The sequence below is a fragment of the Biomphalaria glabrata genome, chromosome 10, assembly GCF_947242115.1.
Source record: "Biomphalaria glabrata chromosome 10, xgBioGlab47.1, whole genome shotgun sequence".
Taxonomy (NCBI): domain Eukaryota; kingdom Metazoa; phylum Mollusca; class Gastropoda; family Planorbidae; genus Biomphalaria; species Biomphalaria glabrata.
Window position 1 is genome coordinate 27,169,580 of NC_074720.1, and position 13,654 is coordinate 27,183,233.

General features: G+C 32.2%; 1 protein-coding gene across 6 annotated transcripts; it reads right to left on the reverse strand.

Annotated features, from left to right (window-relative positions):
* Positions 1-214: 214 nt before the first annotated feature.
* On the reverse strand, positions 215-11,470 carry LOC106050367 (calumenin-A-like). Of its 6 annotated transcripts, XM_056043805.1 has the most exons (9): positions 11,203-11,383; positions 9,441-9,560; positions 8,937-9,067; positions 8,439-8,632; positions 7,937-8,103; positions 5,468-5,528; positions 4,779-5,009; positions 3,954-4,162; positions 215-3,581 (listed from the first exon to the last, which is right to left on the reverse strand). In XM_056043805.1, the coding sequence occupies exons 2-9, from the start codon at positions 9,552-9,554 to the stop codon at positions 3,477-3,479; spliced, it is 1,212 nt and encodes a 403-aa protein (XP_055899780.1). In that variant the 5' UTR covers positions 9,555-9,560; positions 11,203-11,383; the 3' UTR covers positions 215-3,476. The 6 variants fall into 6 exon arrangements, with proteins under 6 accessions (XP_055899780.1, XP_013060778.1, XP_013060775.1 ...); XM_013205324.2 differs by lacking the exon at positions 3,954-4,162 and having other exon boundaries at positions 4,783-5,009; positions 11,366-11,470; XM_013205321.2 differs by lacking the exon at positions 3,954-4,162 and having other exon boundaries at positions 4,783-5,009; positions 11,331-11,442.
* Between the last annotated feature and the right edge of the window lie 2,184 nt (positions 11,471-13,654).

Genomic DNA, 13,654 nt, shown 5'->3' on the forward strand with positions numbered 1-13,654 from the left:
CAAACAAAACTTTTCTCAAATCGTAATACGGAAACAAAGTGAGCATTATTCTACCAGCGACATACAAGTTTTGGACTCTAGATGAAACTAGAATAACTAGACCGATGCATTCACACTTGATGCTGGACAGACTTTATGGAGAACCAGTTTAGACTAAACCTGGAGGTGAAGTGGACATGAGTGGACACAACTAATGAGACAACAAAGACAGAAGTCTCTTCAAAAAGCACAAACTTTATTTTTGAGATTTGTTCTGTAACAAATACATATTTTGATCTTGATGCCATGCCACACAATGTTTTGGCTGCTTCATTTCTCTAACATTCTGAATACAACAATAGTACATGAGATTATACATACATAGGTCAGTACTGGAAGAATTTAGCGCAGCATGCAAGGACAAACAAACCCACACACACACACAGGGGCATCTACTGCAGCTTGTCTCAAACTTGTATTTAGTCCCACCTGTACATGTCTAGCCATTGAAATGAACTTTGACCCATTCCCCCAACCAATACTCTAGCCATTACTCTAAACAGAAAACAAATACAAGATTAAGAAAAGCTTCAGAGTTCCTGTTCTTGACTCATGCAGAAGGGTTAGTCCAGTCAGTACCTTTCTTACAACAGTTTCTACTCAATTAACATGTTCAGTCTTAGTAATGCAGGGTATATACATGCCAACACAATATGATGACTAGATGGGAATCTATTCACACACAACTCTACTCATGTTAATATTATTCCAATACAAATGTAAAAAAAAAATTAATTGTGCAAATAATTTGTTATTGAATGATTGCCTTACAAAAATCCATACATAAAATATTCAGCCAATAATACAATATTCAATAAATGTATTTCTATAGAACTAGATATGTTAGTTACAAGATGGGCAGAGAGAGAGACAGATAACTCTTACCCAGCTTAAGAGGAACACAACAAGATGTTGTCATCCAGAAGTCACATAGCTTTTGTTACATATTTAAAAAAAAAAACAATAGCTTTAGAAGACTAGGAACTAGATCTAATGGGGTTAGAACATATTTCTTGTGTGCTATTGTACAAATGTTTGCTCTAGTCCTGTATTGTTTTTTTGTAATGCACAATAGTAAAACAAATTTACTTACTGGTAATAAAGATTATTATTATTATTATACATTTTAATATTTTTTTTTTAATTTAATCAAGTTCCAATAAAATAACCTAATGTATTTGGGTCACAATTAATGTCTATTAAGAAAGAGTTCCTTCTTGACAAAGACATATATAAAATGGATTGTATGTAGACATACACACTTGTGTTAGATAACATGAATGAGGCAGAAAAGCAAAAGGTCTAATTTTTATATGTACATTTTATGAATAACAAACATTTGCACCAAATTAAAGGGGCATAATCTTAAAACAACTAAGGGATGTAATCCAGAAAACAAAACCAAAGGGATGTACACTAAAGGAAGCATTGAAAATGAAGGAAGTTCATTCAGAAACAGCAGATATTTGGTTGGCAAGTCAACTCAGAGCTCCCCAGTAAAAAGATTGTTCTAGAAGCTTCTGGGGTACAGTGAAAACAAATGGAACACAATCTCAAATCATGAATCTGTCAACAATAAAGATATGGCTCTGTTCATAAAAAGACCCTAAAAAATAATAATAAATGCAGAAAGTATGTAAGGGTTGTTTTGACAATTTAACATGCATAAACATTTCAATAGATCCATCATGATGTGAAAAGATGTTTTGTTCTAAAACTACATCATCATTTCATCACAATATGTGTACATGTAATTGTCCCATTCAATGATCAGTAAGTCTCTACAGGACATAGAGGAATAGGAAATCTTCGCATTAGATCACTTATGACAAGCAAATGTTGGCATACAAGATTTTAAAAAATCATTTTCATTTTAGGTCTTTCCAATTACCCCAACATCAGGATACATAAGGTTGCAAGCATATATATATTAAACTTAAGGATGCCTTTTTTGTTTAAACAATCATTATTATAATTTTTCACATCAGTAAAAAAACAACTTAAAAACTAAAAAATTTTAAAAGTCTAGAAAGTTACAAGGAAGGACAGGGGACTGTAATTGTTCCCAAAAATATCCAGATTATTGTTCTTTACTAAATAGCTAAAAAAAAAATATATATTTTCAATAGTTTCTTTTAAAATCTCAAGTTTCAAAACATTATTAATACATAATAACCAAGATATTCAAAGTATAAGTTGACACAAAAGAAAATTACTTTTTCTTATTGATTAAATACAAATTATAAAACATTTTTGCCATCTTTAGTACCATTAATTTTGTGGGCTATCATCACAGCAAAAAAAAAAAAAAACAATAAAAAGTGAAAAAAGTGAACCATTAGGCTAAAGCAAGTAACATGCTACTCTTAAGTATCCAGCACTCCTAAAAATGTGCAAAGTTCAACTTTGACAATAAACATAGTTATCAGTTTACAAATACAAATGTGTAAAAAAAAAAAATGTATAAATGACATAAGAACCAATGAAAGTGAGAGTTTGAGAACAGAAAAGCAGCAAACATTTAAGTAGGTGACCAAGTCCTGGGAAAGGCTTTACCTAAAACAAGAACATTATTTGTATTGCCCCAACATAATATCAAACAATTGCATTTTTTTAAAATAAATAAACCCATTTAAACTCTACACTTTCACCCCATTTATTCCAATGTTGAAAAAAAAAAGGAGAAACATCTTGAAAAACAAGTTTTAAAACCAAGGTGAAATACTGTTATGAAAAACATTGCACAAAGTTGAGGTTTTCTAGTGTGTGTGGCATGTCAACTATACCAGTGCAATCCATACAAATTATAAAAATTACTTAGGAAATAAAAATGTATAGTTGTTTAATCGATGGTCACGAATAGAAAAGGGATTGTTTGGGGCATAAAGAAATATTTATAGGACGGAATTCAGCAATGTTTAAACTTGTATTTACATAAAATACATGCATGAGAGCTAACTTAAAAAGAAATACTATTATTGATAAGCAATTTAACTTTGGATACAATCTTTGAATAAGTGAAGTTAAATGTTTCTAAATTCTAACAAAAAAAAAGTATCAAAAGAGAAGTTAACCAAAGAAATTTGTTGTTCAGTCATAACACAAATCTTTTTTTGTTTTTAATTTAAAAAAAAACAAACACAGTTGAATATTAATGTCACAGATATTTTACAAATACAAATATGCTTGTATAAGAACTGGTTTATGACTCAAATTGTGTGATATAATATTCCCATTCAATGAAGTTTGGGAGGGGGGGGGGGGGGGATAGTAAAATTGTGTTATGGCTTTGTTTTCAGATTAGTTTAAAATATCACTGACCTATAAAACAATATTCATACTACAGCATTTATTCTGCAGACAACAAACACTTTCTTTTTTTTTTTTTTTGCTCCAATCAATTAAAGTCTTGTGAGATGTCTATCTCAAATATCTCATCAAAACTCATCATGTTTGGTCAGAGCCTCTCCAAAGTCTGTAGCCTGGCTGCCAACAAATAAATCATACTTGTCAAGGATTTCTTCTTTACTTAATTTGCCATCCTGTAAATAGAAAGAATAGTCTGACTGTAAGAGATCAAATATAATCTGTTGTCAATGTCTTAGTCTCTCTAATTATTTAACCAATATTTGATAAGAAATACTAAAAGTGGTGAAAATAATCCAGTGGTCTCTTCTATAGGTGACATGTAGTTTACAAAACAATGCCATTATCTAAATAGATTGCATGCCTTGTGACAGAGTTTGTACCAAATAGTACAAAGATTACAAATGAAGAGTGCTTTGACTAGTGACCTAAGAGTAAGTATGACTGTGAGACAGCTGCAATGTCTTTCATTCTAAAACAGACAAAAAAGAGACTAAGAGAGTTGCTTGACAACAGCCATGCCATGAAGCTTATGTATATATATCTACCTGATTGACATCGGACTGAAATATCAGGTGTTTAGCCTCTGCTTTAGAGTGATCATAATCATGAGGTATTATCCAGTCCATAACCTCAGCCTTGTCCATTTTACCATCCTTGTTTTTATCACGATAATTGGAAAATTGCTCGCGTTCTGACTTAACCCAACTAGGCTCTTCCTGGCCTTCTTCCTCAGCACTACGGGGCCACATGTCACCTATAGACAAGAGAGGATGTGCAAGTGTGACCAAATGAGAGATATTAGTGTTTTCACATGAATGCAAGATTTGTACTACATTCTCATCCACATAAAGAAGTGACTTTTTAAAAAAAATTTGGATTTAAAACTTTATCCTACAATAAAACCTTGTTATAGAACAAACTTTCTCATATATCAAAAAACTTGTATTAATACACATCTTCAAAGCCTAATATTTCACTAAGCTTTGACACGCAATTCATGTTACTTTATAAATATTAAAAAAGTAATTTTATCAAGGCCATTAAGGCTGCATTTATTTTAAATTGTATTAGTAGTTTGATATTTTTTAATGCAATAGAGGAGATTGCTTAGACAAGTATTATTTAAATTTTGAAACAAAACTTATCAGCCAACATGATAGGTAGTAACAAATTAATGATTTACAATAAAAAAAAAAAAAGGAAGCTTATGTATTTAGCTTTGATAAACTTAGTCCATCAACTAAAAAAAGCTTTGTGCATCATTGTATTAAACAAGTTTTTTTTTTTTAAAAGTAGAACAAAGAAATAGTTCAGTATACAAGTACAACTTTATGTGAATGATCGGGCAGTACAACTTGATTCAAAGTCACAAACCCCATTTTCATCTGAGGATCTGATCAAATGTGTCGCCTCAGCTGAGCTGTGGTCATAGTCCTCTGGAATGATCCAGTCTCTTATCTCCTGGTTATCCAGCTTTCCATCTGCATTTTTATCACGGTACTGTACAAATTGTTCCCTCTCAGACCTGACCCACTCAGGCTCTCCTTCTCTGTTTGACTCCTCATCTTCCTCATCAGCATCATCATCACCCCAAATATCATCTACACATTAAATGCATTATAAAATATTTTGGAAACAAAAAAAAATTGATATATAATATTTAGAAATTCAAGTGTAACCAATTTTTTTTTTTTTTACATCTGAAGTAAAAAACAAAAAAATAACTTCAAAAGATGCTATAGAGCACATTTTTAATATAAAGACAAAGATCATTAAAACAGACAGAGTTTTAGAGTCTGATAACTTATGTGTCACTTGCTTAGCAAAACCAAAAGATTTCAGAACTGGCTGGACTAAGGAGCCTCGATTTAAGAAGATAAAAAAAAAAAACCAGAAGCTTAGTATGAGCAGGGTAATAGTTTAGCACTTATGCCTCATATAAATATTTCTGTCAGCTTATTACTGTTTGAAATATAGATATATATATATGTACTAAACAAGTTGAATATTAAGAAGAACTGAAACTGTCTACTAGTTAAACATTTGACTTCTCACTTACCAATATATTCTTGAAGACTAATGTATCCATCCCCATCTTTATCAATATCTTCTAAAGTTTCCTGAAAAAAAAAGTTGTCACTGTTAAAAGTACAGCAATTTAAGCTTCAGTAATTGAAAAAAAAAAAAAAAGACCAGTGATAAGCAAAGCTCCTTCTATGTAAACATGTACTGATTTTTGTTTGTCAGAGATATCAAATGTCTGTTTGCATTGAGGAGGAGGACTTGAAGTTTATCCAACATTTTAGAAAGCACTAGATGGCTGCAAGCATTTCTGTCTTCTCAGTCAGTAGGAACAATCAGGATCTTAAAACAGAAACATATCTAGAGGTCTTGTAAAGGTAAGACATAATTTCAACTCTAAGTTTGCTGTATTTTTTTTTTGTTAACACATCTAAATCTAATATGCAAGTTTTGTGTTTTAATTAGCAGACCAAAGAGTACTATTGTGAAGAGAGTCCACAAAATAAAAGTCATATGGTTACACTTTAAATATCATTAATAATAGCACATTTTAAACTTATTTCATAGAAATTAAAGTTTTATTTGAAAATAGTATTGAGACATACATTTCTGGCTAAACTTTAGTTTAGTAGCATAGCATAGAAAATAAACTTGGACTGAACCACTGAATGGGCAATAATCCAATGTAAAACAGTTTGTATTGCAATAAATGGAGTGGGGCATTCAATAAACCAAGATATTTTATTTCTTTTTTTTACTTCTTATGCAATACATATCACAGGAAAATGTGTTACAATGTGTTTTAACAACTTCCCAAGATGTTATATTATCTTATATAATACAGAAGTTACTTCAAAAAAGAAGATGATTATGTCCTACGCGTCATGCATATTAACCAATGACTTAAATTCTGCCAAGTCACTGGTTTTCCTGGCTAGCTCAGGCAACCCATTCCATGCTCTAATAGCACTAGGGAAGAAGGAGTATTTGTACAAATTTGTCCTAGCATATGGGACGAGGAAAGTGCCTTTATCTTTGTGTCTTTTAGAGTATTTTATTAAATTTTGTTTTTGTATTTGAAGATTATGGTTCAGTGTTTTATGTATGATTGCTACTTTACTTTTGAGCCTTCTGTCCTGAAGGCTTTCTAAATTTAGTGATTTTACTAAAGGTGTTACTCTAGTCAAATGTGAATATTCGTTTGTTATGAATCTCACTGCTCTATTTTGTGTTTGTTCCAGTTTCTTAATGTTTTCTTGAGTTGAGGGCTCCCAAACGGAGGATGCATATTCTATTATTGGCCTAACCAAGGTTAAATAACATTTTAGTTTTATGTTCTTATTTGATTTATAGAAATTTCTTTTAATAAATCCTAATGCTTTGTTTGATTTTTTTGTAGTTTCATCAATATGTGGATTCCATGATAGTTTTTCATTTATTATAACACCTAGGTATTTTGCGTTTTTAGTCTGTGTTACTGGTTTGCCTTGAATAAGATAAGTGGAATTAATTTGTTTTAGTTTTTTTGTTACTCTTAACAACTGACATTTTTCTGGGTGGAAAGACATGCTCCAATTTGATTCCCATTTCTGTAATTCATCTAATTCTCTTTGTAAAATATATGTGTCTTGTGTTGTTTTTATTGTTCTATATATTATGCAATCGTCTGCAAATAATCTGAATTTTGTTTCCGAACTAATGCAATTTGGTAAATCATTTATGTAAATTAAAAATAGTAGTGGACCCAAGACTGTTCCTTGAAGTACACCTGAGTTTACTGCTAGACTAAATAGAAAGATATACATTTATAGAAATGCTATTTTAGTGGATTCCTCTTATTACTAAAGAAAGACACGTTCAGCTCATTCAAAATGCCCCATTAACTACACAACTATTTTTGTATAAACATAAAGGTAAGGCTATTAAATCCATAAATGCTCAATACTTTTTATATTTTTAACTTCACCTACACAACTCTAATCAAATATAAGCTAACTATGTTGTTGTTGTTTTTTAAATTTATTATTAGACATAATTTACTTTCTTATAATTTTACTTAAAAAATTATCATTGTTTAATTATATTTTAAATATATATCAAAGCATACAATGTATCTATGGTTACTAAAATAATAAATATTGGTAATCAGATGAAGGGGGCATAGCATAAGTATGTATTCATCTGAACTAGATCTTTCATGGTATATTCTTATCAACACTATACCTTTCTATAACATACTCACATCAACAACTATACCTTTCTATAACATACTCACATCAACAACTATGCCTTTCTATAACATACTCACATCAACAACTATGCCTTTCTATAACATACTCACATCAACAACTATACCTTTCTATAACATACTCACATCAACAACTATACCTTTCTATAACATACTCACATCAACAACTATACCTTTCTATAACATACTCACATCAACAACTATACCTTTCTATAACATACTCACATCAACAACTATACCTTTCTATAACATACTCACATCAACAACTATGCCTCTCATGTGTTCAGCTTCCTCAGGATGAAGAAAATCCTGAAATTCTTCTTTAGTCAGTTTCCCATCTCCATTTTTATCAGCCTGGTGCCATCTTCTTCTGTCTCTCTGGATCATGTCTTTGTATTCAAAGGTTGGGGAGCCTTCCACTGGGTCTAACAAGTAATTCAAAAGATAAAAAACTATGCCTTAAAAAATTTGCTAATATTTTATCGTATTTGTGTTATAAGCACCATAATGTATATTCTGTTTCAGAGTCATATCATGTTTAAATAATTTACACATAATATTAAAGAAAACATAGTAAATTACAAAATTATGTTAAAGCCACTCTTCTATTACATGTTGAGGATAAGTTTTGTGAATATATGAATGGCTTTCTTATTTGATAAGAGTTTAACTTGACTCATTATACTTTTAAAAAATTCTAAATTATTAACAGTGCTACAACAATTACATAAATAAAATCAACCAGAGTGCAATAACCTACCATCACTGTAGCCAAAAGTACGTTTCTGATAGGACTCCCAGGTGAGTGTATTTTCAGCATCTGGTTCATGGTCTTTCCACATTCTGTCAGTGTCTGTGACAATATACCTTCTCTGGACATACTGGATCCATTCCTTAAGCTCAGCTTCTGTTACTTCCCCATCTCTATCCTTGTCAATCTTGTCTACAATAATGCTGTTAACATAAAAAAAAAATAATGTTACAACCCATATATATATATATATATATATTAAAAAACAAAATTAATAAAAATTTACTCTGAATAACATTTTAACATGTTTATTTGGACAACAATAAAAGACAATAATTAGTGTTGAAAATAATGGCAACCCATGGAACAAGCATGCTGATTGCAGAACAACTCAATCAATAAAAACACCCAATAGATTAGAACTTATAAGTCTGGAGACTTCCTTCAATAAATGACACCCCATCACACATACTTCCTCTCTGAAATACAGTTAACATTTGAACTTACGAGAGACGCTGCTTGCTTTCTTCTGGAGACAGCTGATCAAATGTCTCTGCTTCTTCATGGCCTAAGAAAGCATCATGATCATAGTCAGGATTATGTTCTCCATGAACTTCGTGAGGCTCACTACTCAGAGGCTGGGCAAATAAAAGTACACTGATTCATTCTAAAAGCGGAGTCAACTTCAGTAAGAAACGAAGTCTCAGAAACTTTTATTTATTATATAATTTTAATAATAATTCTGCACAACAACATTACCTTTTTTTTTTAATAATTGAATTCTTTTTGAGAAAAAAAATTTGGAGTAAATCTTTGAGAACACAAAATACTTTCAATGGAATAAAAGAAAAATGATGATTAACTTTAATAAAGTTATTCAAACATTGAATTTTTAAAGCAGTTATATTGCAAGTTTTTTTTTCAGGCAATCCCACTTTACAAATATTACATGCAATCTACTTCCTCAACATACAAGCTACTGAAATTTTAAGCAATCTAATTGAGCTTCACCTTATCCTGAACACGCTGTTTCTTGTCAGGTATGGCACTGCAATGTACGCTGGCAAGTGTCACAACAACAAGAACAAATACATACAGCTCCAAGGATTGATTCGACTTGGACATTTTCACCTGTGAAACATAAAGAGAATAAATGAAATGTCAAGAAGATTACTTGATATTATTGAATAATGACAACAAGTGTTTACTAACATAAGACTGATGTGACTGTGATGTATGACAATATAAGCCTCACAAATAAATGTTTTAGACCTCTGACATAAATCATTCAATCTAAAAAAAATAGTCTTTATTAGTAACCTAGACACTATGCTATATATATATATAAAGACTAGTGACAAGCCAAAAAAACAAAAAAAAACAACCGACTAAAGTCAATCATGGTTTAGCTCACTAACTGACATGGATGACTAAATCCATATTCATTCAATATCAAATTACAAACGTACATCTTTTTTTTTTTAAAAATTATCACTACTACACTAGATCTAGACAAGAGATCTAGAATCTAGATCTAATTATATTTACTAGATATAGAATCTAGATTCTATTGTCTATTGGCACTATTTCAGAATAGATATAATATTGAATATATATATCTCTGCTCCTACTCTGCAGTAGAAACAAAATAGTTGACTGTTGATTTCAGCTAAGTGGATGTGGAAACAGAAATAGAGAAAGGCTAAAACCGCATGAGTTATAGAAGTGATCATTGCCAGTGTGGCCAGCAGGTGAGAAGCAGTGTAGGTTGTCTGATCAGGAAGAAGTCTTGTGAGGAAACTGTGGAAAGGGACATTCCTGGTAGTGTAGACTATCAAAGAGCTCACAGCTCAGCAGCAATAAAACTGGCTAGAAGAAGAAGAATGTAGAAGACTATCGTTCTGGAAACTATGAGAAGGTAGAGAGTGGCACGTACTATAACTTATGTTAGTGGCAAGCTAGTGACCCCTGTAGGAACATTTAAGACATTGGCGGCAATTTTGCAAATGTGAACCTTGTACGTTAGTGGAAGGCAGTGGCAGCGACAGTAAACCCTGAAGGCCAGATCTAAATGAGCTCATAGCCAAGATAGACATTTATGTTCATTGTGATGTCTTACATCTTGAGACTATATCTATCATCTAGTTAAATTTGTAAGTGAATTCTCTGAATTTTAGACTCTTCACTAGATTCCAGAATCATGAGAATGCTAATAGTAACACTACACTATATTTATTGATTCTAACTGTAAACTGTAAGAAGTAAATATCAGTAAAGTGTAGAGATCTATAATCTAGTATCTTGAATACTTGATAAATCTACATTAATCTATAATTAATAATATACTATATCTATACATTTAACATTACTGTCATTACGATACAATTTCTAGGTCCTAGGCGACCTAGGTATAAAAAAAAATAAATCTAATCAATCTAAAATCTAATCTAGATTTCTAAATATATTACTATTATTATATATAATTATAATAATTATATTAAAATTAAGTCTTTTCTAATTAAATCTTAGTCTATCGTATCGAGTCTATATTCTAGATCTAGATATATCTAGACTGAAGATTCTAGAGTAGAGTTAGAGTCTTAGACTACTAGACTAGTTACTAGATCTAGATCTAGTCATTCTAGTAGTAAGTAGATCTATCATCTATCTAGTATTCTAGTAGTACTATGACTACGTCTGGTCTACTGTCATTCAACAAGTAGATTTTAGTAGATCTAGATCTAATGAAGGTACCGGTACAATTTATAAAAACCTGCTTTATAGAGTTAATGTAAACACTGCTAAATCCTTGTGAGATATAGATCTAGCGATAACGAAACTGGGTTTGATTTATCGATCACAGTAAAGAATCTTATGTTAGATAATACAAAAATCAATCACACTAAGTGGGTCGTTGTACAGAAGATTCCACGTACTAAAGCGTAAAATAAAATAACAAATTTATTTTCCACTGCTACCAGCAGAAGAGCTCCGACCAATAAAATCACTTCAAAAATTACACGTGACTTTAAAAAACCAATAGAAGCCTTGCCAACGTGGCCTGTATGTTTCAGCAGCCAACCAAAGAAAAATAGTGTACGGAGTCTGCTGCGTGGCAGGAAACACGATTTTTTCTCCGCATTGTCAAACGTAATCGAGTCTTCATTCTACCTCACCCCTAAATAAATTGAAAGATAAGTAAGTTAGGTTCCCAAATGTATTCATCCCCTCAGTTGTACAGTTTAATTCAAATCATGGAAATGAACATCACGCATCCCCGATAATTCTATTACATACTAGTCGTATGCCTTCTGTTACATAATTTTCTAATCCTATATGATACAGACGTTACTTCAAAAAAAGAAGATGATTACGTCCTACGCGTCATGCATTTAGTCATGTATATTAACCAATGACCTAAATTCTGTCAAGTCACTGATTTTCCTGGTTAGCTCAGGCAACCCATTCCATGCTCCAATAAGAGCATTTGTACAAATTTGTCCTAGCATATGGAACATGCAATGTGCCTTTATCTTTTTGTCTTTCCGAGTATTTTATTAAATTTTGTATTTGAAGATTATGGTTCAGTGTATTATGTATAATTGCTACTTTACTTTTAAGTCTTCTATCCTGAAGGCTTTCTAAATTTAGTGATTTTATTACAGTTTGTTCTCTCCCTATCAGAAAATCTTTAATCCATTGATGCGATGACCCATCAATGCCAACATATTTTAATTTTTTAAGCAAACTATGGTGGTGAACTTTGTCAAAAGGCTTGGAAAAATCTAATAAGATAGCATCTATTTGCTCACTATCATCTAAACCTTTTAAAAAATCATCAATTAGTCCTATTAGTTGTGTTTCACATGATCTATATTTCCTTAAGCCACATTAGTATGGAGTAAGGACATTATGTTTGTCTAAGTGGTTTATGATGTTGCTACATATTATATATTCATTATGTGTTCTAGGATTTTAAATGTGATGCTGGTAAGTGATACTGGTCTGTAGTTTCCTGGGTCAGATTTTTCTCATCGCTTAGTTCTTTGAGTAATCTAGCTGGAATACCATCAGGTCCTGATGCTTTATTCGGTTTCATGTTGGCTAATAGTTTTTGGATTCCCTTTTCTTGTACTTCTATATCTCCTATGTTGTCTACTTGGTTCAAATTAAGCAATATGTCTTTGTCTGCTGGGGCCGAGAATGTGCTTGCTGCCTGTTCGTGCGGTTTGCGCGCTGGACTGTCGTTCGGATTTATCGACGGTCGAGGGTTCAAACCCTGCCCGCTCCCATCCCCCGTCGTCCTGCGGGAGGTTTGGACTAGGAAGTAATTAAACTATCTTCAACTCTGAAGGAACATCCGAAACATGTAAAACAAACAAACAATCTAAATCTATTCTATGATAATTAGAAAATGGACATGAGGTGTTGTTTACATGCCTTGGCACTTAGCTCAGCTCTTTAATTATTTCCTACCATGTGACAAAAGGGCGTTGCGGGGGAGGGCATGAAATATGTGTTCTTTTTAGTGATGTAACCATGTATGAAGAAAGTAGGGCGGGTGTTTTGATTGTGAAGGTTGTGAAGAGTTTCTGTTGAAATCAAGAGGTAGTCTGTCGTAATTGAAGTGACTAAAACAGGACTGGTGTGAAAGTTTGGAGATTAGCAAGAGACATTTTCTAATGGTTACATCACGCACATACTCTCCATAACAAGGTCTCAAATCTAAATACCGATAGGCTACTAAAGGTCTGAAAGTAGATCACACTCACTCATTGGATCGAGACTCGATTGGACAGTTCAGTTTTTACCTAACTTTTTCCTTACCGGAACACTTTGCACATTCTGAGTATTATTTTTAGAGAGGTTAATTACGGTTAATTCACGTGGTGGTCTACTGGTTCATTATTCCAGTAGTTCGTGGAACATCCATTCAGGCTTCGTAGTACAATAGGGTTCCGTGGCATGGGCGTAGCCAGGGGGGGGGGGTTCTTGGGGGTAGGGAATTTAGTGACTGATTTTTTGCTTTAATTTTTTATTTTAGGTGAGATTTTAATATTAATTCATCACTTGTCCCAGTGCAGCCAAGGGAGATTTTGAGTTTAAAACATCCCTTTCCATGGACTTTTGCGATTAAACCCCCCCTCTTATATAAACAAAAAATGCAAACGAAAATCCCCAAATTGCAAGAGCATAGCCAAGGGGGATTTTGATTTAAAACCCCC

Excerpts from the sequence above, each read along its gene's own strand:
- LOC106050367 (XM_056043805.1), bottom strand. The coding sequence starts at position 9,554 with ATGTCCAAGTCGAATCAATCCTTGGAGCTGTATGTATTTGTTCTTGTT. Across the intron at positions 8,633-8,936 it reads GAAAGCAAGCAGCGTCTCTC|CATTATTGTAGACAAGATTG; the intron begins GTAAGTTCAAAT and ends TTATGTTAACAG. Across the intron at positions 8,104-8,438 it reads TACTTTTGGCTACAGTGATG|ACCCAGTGGAAGGCTCCCCA; the intron begins GTAGGTTATTGC and ends ATTACTTGTTAG.